Source organism: Quercus suber, unplaced genomic scaffold, assembly GCF_002906115.3.
Source record: "Quercus suber isolate HL8 unplaced genomic scaffold, Cork oak 2.0 scaffold_9, whole genome shotgun sequence".
NCBI classification, from domain to species: domain Eukaryota; kingdom Viridiplantae; phylum Streptophyta; class Magnoliopsida; order Fagales; family Fagaceae; genus Quercus; species Quercus suber.
The window spans coordinates 262,885-271,316 of record NW_027069475.1 but is presented as its reverse complement, the minus strand read 5'-3'; the positions used below and the strand labels follow the sequence as shown (position 1 = coordinate 271,316).

At 29.7% G+C, this 8,432-nt stretch overlaps 1 protein-coding gene across 1 annotated transcript; it reads right to left on the bottom strand.

The window, feature by feature from the left end:
• Window positions 1-329: 329 nt before the first annotated feature.
• Window positions 330-5,156, bottom strand: LOC111991632 (uncharacterized). The gene is made up of 2 exons (XM_024023423.2): window positions 4,912-5,156; window positions 330-1,645 (listed from the first exon to the last, which is right to left on the bottom strand). Exons 1-2 carry the CDS (start codon window positions 5,059-5,061, stop codon window positions 1,004-1,006), a joined length of 792 nt encoding a protein of 263 aa, XP_023879191.1. The 5' UTR covers window positions 5,062-5,156; the 3' UTR covers window positions 330-1,003.
• Between the last annotated feature and the right edge of the window lie 3,276 nt (window positions 5,157-8,432).

Here is an 8,432-nt window from a genome sequence, read left to right as displayed (position 1 = left end):
AAACTTTTGTTTAAACACATGTACTCCCTTTCCAGTTTTATTTTTTTATTTTTTATTTTTATTTTTATTTTCTATGACATGGCTTCCTTATTTTACTTCCTTATTGTTTGGTAAAGAATGGGGGAAACAAAAGCTATGTTTCGCCTTAGTTTGACTAGTTTTCCATTTTTTAGGTGGCTCTAATTGCGTCAAGCTTAACATAAATTCAAAGTTGAAAACCTTGGACACTGAGGAATTGTGGTTGGAAGGATTTGTCTAAAGAGATGATTTCCATCAGTGTGTAATCCACTAATCCATGTCAGTTTTGGATTAGAAGAAAAATGAAGTCATTTTAAGAAAAGGATTATAATTAACGAGAAACGAGACACAACAATTCAAATTGTACCAATACAATGTCAATCCCAAGTTTAGATTTCCTTCCACAAGCAAGATGAAAAATCCCTCTCATGCCCACTAATCCTACTTCTTCCCCACTGAGAATGCTATAGTTGTAGAGTTACAGCAGTCAAAAGTGTTTTTTTGCAGTATACTATAAGCAACTTTAGAGGAACCAAGAGGTTTGTTGCTGGTCATTGAAGATTTGATAAGATCTCTGGTTCTTCTTGAACAGTTGAACTCACTTTCGACCAATTCCATTTTCCATTGGTAAGCACACTGGCACTTGCGACATTAACATTTCCAGTTTAACTAGCACATACAGGATACAGCCACTCTGCCACCAAATTAAATCAAATAAAGGCTCTCTAAATCAAGAGCAATCCTCTCAGATGCTTCATAAACAAAATCACAACCTTAACGATTATATTCGGTAGCCATCATTTACTTTCTAATCATTAGCATTCAAAAGCAGAATTAGATTGTATACAACGGCAATGTGATAAACACAACAAATTTATTGCTCCCAATTTTATTGACAAAGGAAATGGATCCATCAAGACTATCACTCCTTTGAAACAGAATGGTTTATTTCAATTTCCTATAAGATCTAAACTAGTGTTTTGATTTACGAATTCCCCACTCTTCCAATCCTCAGATAAACTGGAAACTTAACAACCTTCTTGTCCAATCCATCTTCATTCCAAGCATGCTTAAATTGCTCAATCACATCATTGCTCAAATGCTCTACACCCTTCTCTTTCGCAATTTGATATGCTGACCTCGATCTAAAGAATGTAAAATAATCATCTAAATCCATCAATCTTTCTGTTACAAATTCAAATGGCCCAGTATGATCAGCTCCCTCCACGGGCTCAAATGGAAAATCGATGTTCCTATAACTGTCGTCCATCAATTTATGTGATGCATCCCAATAGGGGTCCACAGAAACGAAATGAAAGGGTTGGAAGAGAGCTTCGACTGAATCATTAACTTTTGGCGGGTTGTAGCACCATGCAGCTATGACACCATGAGGTTTTTTGAGTACCCACTTCACTTGTTGGTAGAAATCAGGGAGGTCAAACCAATGGAGCGCTTGAGCAACAGTTACAACATCGATGCTTGATTGAGGTGCAACATTGCGTTCAAGCTCGGCACTAGACATGGTGGGAGGTGTAAGTTGGTATCTGACATTGGGTAGCCTTGGCGCGAATGAAAGCTGTTTTGGGCTTGTGTCTGTGGCTATGACATTCTTGTAGATCCCAGCTAGCTGAAAAATGAAATTGTAAATAAGCAATTCAGTAGCGGCTCCAGAAAGTTTTGTCAGGGTATCATTAAAAACACTAAATTTTAAAAAATTATTAATAATAAAACTTCAATATATTAACACCACAAAATAAAAACATATTCAAATATATAAAGTTTTAAAATTTTCTTTCACAAGTTTTCATATTTTAAAATTGCTGTGTGATATGATAGTTTCACTATTAGTATTATCAATTACGTCTTTTTCAATATATACAACCAAGCAAATATTAAGCTACTGATTTCCTATTCAATTACTAACATATTGCTTAATAAGTACTAATATAAACAACATACATTATCTTTTAAAAAAAATATATCACATAAATCCAACAAATTCAGCTAAAAACTAAAGCAAATACTAACAGACTAGTTATTTGAAAAGTGTGCATTTTTTTTTATATAAAAAATAGCAATTTTAAAATATGCTAGTTGAAACACAATTTAAAAAATCACAATTAAACGTTTGATTTGAGATTTTAGGCTAATATGTTTACTAAATTTTAAAAAATTATTAATAATAAAACTTCAATATATTAACACCACAAAATAAAAACATATTCAAATATATAAAGTTTTAAAATTTTCTTTCACAAGTTTTCATATTTTAAAATTGCTGTGTGATATGATAGTTTCACTATTAGTATTATCAATTACGTCTTTTTCAATATATACAACCAAGCAAATATTAAGCTACTGATTTCCTATTCAATTACTAACATATTGCTTAATAAGTACTAATATAAACAACATACATTATCTTTTAAAAAAAATATATCACATAAATCCAACAAATTCAGCTAAAAACTAAAGCAAATACTAACAGACTAGTTATTTGAAAAGTGTGCATTTTTTTTTATATAAAAAATAGCAATTTTAAAATATGCTAGTTGAAACACAATTTAAAAAATCACAATTAAACGTTTGATTTGAGATTTTAGGCTAATATGTTTTGTTTAAGCAATTTTTGAGAAGTGTTATGTTCACAATATTTTTGCAACATTTTCACAAAAAAACTTAAGTTGTAAGTTTTTATTGGTTCTAATTTGAACTTACAATTAAAATTATTTTCTATTCATTAGTAATAACCTGTTATTTAGGATTTGTTACGAAAATATTGCGAAAATGTAGTGAACATAGCATTTTTTACAATTGTTTTTCAACATTCTAAGGACAAAAATTTTGGAGAGGTTGAATTTTATTTTTAATGGACTCAATTGTTATTAAGGGTGTTCAAGTGTTTTTTTTAGGATGCTCAAATTTTTTTTTCTAGAGGGGCTAAAAGACCCATATTAATTTAAAACTCACAATCTATTAAGTTATATTAAAAAAAAAAAAAAATCAGGGACCCTGATTAACCCTTGGCGCCGCCAGTGGAGCAATCAAAGCACTTATTATTAAGGTATAAAGGTAGGCATTCACAATATGTGGAACATGTAAGTAGGCTACAAATCAGGGACTGTCTAATAACTTTATTTTTTTTTGGAGTTCTACGTAATGAAATTTTTTTGTTTTTTTATAACAAAGTTTCAACCTACCATGGCTGCTTCTTGGGATGATAGCTTTTACATAACATTCTTAATACAATTTTATGTATGTTAAATATTTTCCTAAACGATTTTTAGGAATGTTTATATACTACTTATTTTATTAAAAACTAAAAATTTATTGTTAAAAATACTATAATAAAATAATTTGTAAAACAAAAATACTGTAGCAAACAATTTTTTTTTTTACCAGAAAAAGATAAATTAGGTATATTTAAATGCACAAAAATATAAAAGGGGTAAGCAAACTTTTTTTTTGAGGACCGGAAAATGGTAGAATAGGCATATTTAAATGAAAAAAAGTAGAAAAAGTGTAGGCCAGCTGTATGGCCCAGGTCACCGTAACAAATTTTAATAGTGTTTTTTTCACAAGATGCGGCTCTGTGAACAGTATTGTGGGAGTCCAAATCTTCTGTCCCACTTTTCCTGCTCCACTCTATACTCTACCAATAAATGTTTGCCACATGTTCACCTTATTAATTAAATACTACTATTAATTAATAACTGTAGTATTAATAAGTCAATAATGATAATATTTAATTAATTAGGTGAACACGTGGCAAGCATTTATTGGTGGAGTATAGAGTGGAGCAGGAAAAGTGGGACAGAAGATTTGATGGAGTTCTACGTAATGAAATGTTTTTTTTTTTTTTTATATATAACAAAGTTTCAACCTACCATATGATAGCTTTTACATAACATTCTTAATACAATTTTATGTATGTTAAATATTTTCCTAAACGATTTTTGGGAATGTTTAAATACTACTTATTTTATTAAAAATTAAAAATTTATTGTTAAAAATACTGTAAAAATAATTTGTAAAACAAAAACGCAAACAATTTTTTTTTACCGGAAAAGGGTAGACTAGGTATATTTAAATGAACACAAATATAAAAGGGGTAAGCAAACTTTTTTTTTTGGACCGGAAAATGGTAGAATAGGCATATTTAAATGAAAAAAAAAAGTAGAAAAAGTGTAGGCCAGCTGTATGGCCCAGGTCACCGTAACAAATTTTAATAGTGTGTTTTTCACAAGATGCGGCTCTGTGAACAGTATTGTGGGGCCACTAAAAAATGCAAACGCAACATTGGAAGAGAAACGCTGTATTCAAGGTCCAAACGGATACTTCATTGAGGGCGTATGGACTCAGCTGAAACGTTTTGCGTTTTTCCTTTTTTTCTCTTTTTTTTGGCCAGTAAACAGTAAAATCATATGATTTTATTGTACAAGAGACAAAAAATACTATTTATGCACTGTTTAGCACGCACTAAAAAATATTAAAAATAGGTTCCACGATACTATTTACATATTTAAAAATTATTTTGCTACAGTATTTTCAGTTTTCATTTCAGTAACAATAAATTCAATCCAAACAGACCCTTAACTAGAATTTTGTATAATCGTTTAACTCTCTTGACAGCAATATTTAAAAAAAAAAAAAAATAAAGGTGGGTTTGAGAGTCAAATGTAAATTTTCTATTAGCTAGTCCTTATTCTCAATTAATTACTTAACAAAAAAGAAAAAAAAGAGAAGCTAAGGTCTAAATTCTAATACAGCATACATCTTTGTCTCATAATAACGATAACGAAAACAACCATGTATCTTCTCTGATTATTGTTATTATTACCTTGTTTTGTTGAACATACAATTTAAATGTACGGAAGGGAGAAAGGAACTCACAGATCGGGCGGCTTGGCCGCTTCCGGTGCCGACGTCCCATGCAAGATCGTGAGAAGGTGTCTTGGAAGCAATGAATTCAAACAATTGTTGAGGATAACTAGGCCGACCCTTTGCGTACTGCTCTGCAAGGTTAATGAACAATTCTGCCATCTCTCTCTCTCTCTCTCTCTCTCTCTCTCCAAGTCTTCAGATCGGATCTATCAATCTTAGCTTCTTCTTTTTTTCTTTTTTCATTTATATATATTAAACAAACCTATATAGCACTATAGCAGCCACATAGTTTTCTTTTTCATTTTTTGTCCTTAGTTATTGTTTATCTCATACTAGCCTATCAACACCGCCCATGTTTAGACTTTAGGGGCTTTTTTTTTCCTGAATTTTTTTTTTTTTGGAGGAAATTTTATCCTAAAAGTTAATCATATATATTTGTTACTATTTGAAATTACTATATTTTTCAATCACAAATATATTTAAGGATGTGATGAGATTTATATAAAATAAAAAAATTATTTCATTTACAAACGTATAAATTTCATCAAGTGCCACATAAAATGACATAATTTATGTCACAATTCACTCACATGATGAGATTTATATAAAATAAAAAAAATTATTTCATTTTCAAACATATAAATTTCGTCGACTGTCACATAAAATGGCATAACTTGTGTCATAACTCACTCACGTGATGACTTGTGAGTGATAGGAGTATAATGATAAATCCATGTAGGGATACATCTCTACTACTCACAACTCGCTATGGCGAGTTGTGGCATAAGTTGTGCCATTTTATGTGGCACCAGCCACTAACATTACTCAATTTCATCACACTTTGAATTATGATGAATGAAAATTATGAAACTTTAGGAGAAAAAAAGCCTCTAAACAAGTGCGTGTTCAGGTGCTAATCTCTAATTGAACACTTTCTATGTATTTGTCTAATGAGATTTATGTATTTGCTAAAATGTAGCAATATTTTTTTTAGAAACAAACTAACTGTTAAACACACACACCATTAATTATACTCTCTCACTAAGCTAAATGTAGCAATATGAAAGCTAAATTCGTAATGATGTAAAAAATAATAGCCGTCATTGTAGTTGAAGCAGTTGATAAATTATACATATATTTAGGAAATTTGAGAAATGATTTGGCAAGTTTCTGATTTTAATTTTATCTAATTGAACCCAGTTTTCCCTTGCCCCCTTGCCCAAATTGAACACTTTCTATGTATTTGTCTAATGAGATTTATGTATTTGCTAAAATGTAGCAATATTTTTTTTAGAAACAAACTAACTGTTAAACACACACACCATTAATTATACTCTCTCACTAAGCTAAATGTAGCAATATGAAAGCTAAATTCGTAATGATGTAAAAAATAATAGCCGTCATTGTAGTTGAAGCAGTTGATAAATTATACATATATTTAGGAAATTTGAGAAATGATTTGGCAAGTTTCTGATTTTAATTTTATCTAATTGAACCCAGTTTTCCCTTGCCCCCTTGCCCCCAATTAAAATAATTGTTTTTTTTTTTAGTAAACAAAAGTAATTATTAGAATACACATAAAAATAGTAATATTAGTATTTTAAACCGAATTTATAATACATTATTTAATCAAAGTACAACTATAAAAGGGCCTAACCTTTGTAGTTGTAGACTGGTGTTATAAACAACGGACACTAGTAAGTATTACTGTTTACTAAAAAAAATGATGTTTATCCCACATTGGTTGTGTGTGTCTAGTATCCGTTATTTATAACTTCAATCTATAACTACAAAAGTTAGACCCCTTTTGTAGTTGTACTCTAGTTAAATAATGTATTATAAATCTGGTTTAAAACACTAATATTATTATTTTCATATGCGGTCTAATAAGTATTACTGTTTACTAAAAAAAAATGATGTTTATCCCACATTAGTTGTATGTGTCTAGTGTCCGTTGTTTATAACTTCAGTCTACAATTACAAATGTTAGACTCTTTTGTAGTTATACTCTAGTTAAATAATGTATTATAAACCTGATTTAAAATAATTGTTAAATGGCAAAAAATGAGTACATCAAAAATAACTCCTCATAGAGGTGAACCTATAAGACACATTATTGAGGACACCTTATTTATATTTCTTGCATGTTATACATATAAGCACAAAGTTTAGGAATTTGTGAGATATAAAATTATATATTTTTATCAAACACACAACCGAAAAATTTTACATTTATCAATACTAATGGAGACTTACTTAAAAAATCCCTGTATTAATGCTAAGTCCTTTTTTTTTATACAAAAGCAAACCATTGATCAAAGCAATAAAAGAATGTTCGTACAAATGTAAAATTAAGGATGATAATACCGCATTATATTTCAATATCATGTACATCACAAATTCCATTTGTACTCTTATATCAAGACTAAATTAATTACCAAACTTCTCCAATTCCCACTTCTTTAAATATTTAAGTTTCCATTGATCTGCAGCTGAAGATGAGGAAAGCAACAAAAATTTAACATTGTCATCTGCTTCATTTTTAAATCTCTCCGTTAATGTGGCCCAACTTGCTAACAAAAGTTACCCCGTAAAAAGAAACCCTGAAAGAACAATTCATTGCAGGCATGGAGCAATATAAAAATTAATATGTAGAATCCAGAAGAATGAGGGCTCCTTGTTAATTTGTTCAAGAACATCAGTAGCATAAAATCTTGTTAAAAAAGAAAAAAAAAATACCCACTATACATATGCAAAAGTCAAAATTTTCAAAATAAACGTGCAGGGATGAAATAAAGCATAGATATAAGATTAGGAATTGGAAAATAAAAAATTTCCCTCTTTATATATGTATATATATATAAATGATAAAGAAGGAATAAACTTTTGTAAATTTTTTTTTTAAGTGCCATAAAAAAGCTCATATAAAGATGATTATGTAAAAAAAACAATTATATAATCACCATACGTGAATGGATAGAGTAGATACATTTTACCATCCCAAAGGAAACTTGGTTCCCTCCTCAGTGATGGAGCAGCATACCGTGGAAGTGCCATCGCTAAGGGGAAAAATTGTAAAAACTATAATTAGAGGAGAAAAAGTCTTGTGCCAATTTTATTTTTCCCAAAAAGCAAACCTGAAAACCAAAAGGGAAAAATGTTTCAAAACTAAAATCGAATATGTATGAAAAATTAACAATAAATATACAAAAGAGTATCTTAATTACGCCTAAAGAAATATATAGTTTTGAATAAATTTATGATAATCCCTATCGCAAAACCAAAAACTAAAAGTTAGAGCTTTCCCATCAAATCAAAGCAAATAAAAATAAGAAAACAAATGATATTAAACAAGGTAAAATAAAGCCAGTGGTACTCACTAGTTGGTAGAATGCATTTATATGACATCTCATCATTTGAAAGATTCATATGCTCCCTTGAATGGACCACAAAATAAGGCAAAATAAGAGTTAATCGAAAATTAAATGTGATGAGCAATAGATAGATAATAACAATAGTAGCAACAATTT

Excerpts from the sequence above, each read along its gene's own strand:
- LOC111991632 (XM_024023423.2), bottom strand. The coding sequence starts at position 5,061 with ATGGCAGAATTGTTCATTAACCTTGCAGAGCAGTACGCAAAGGGTCGG. Across the intron at positions 1,646-4,911 it reads GCGGCCAAGCCGCCCGATCT|CTAGCTGGGATCTACAAGAA; the intron begins GTGAGTTCCTTT and ends TTCATTTTTCAG.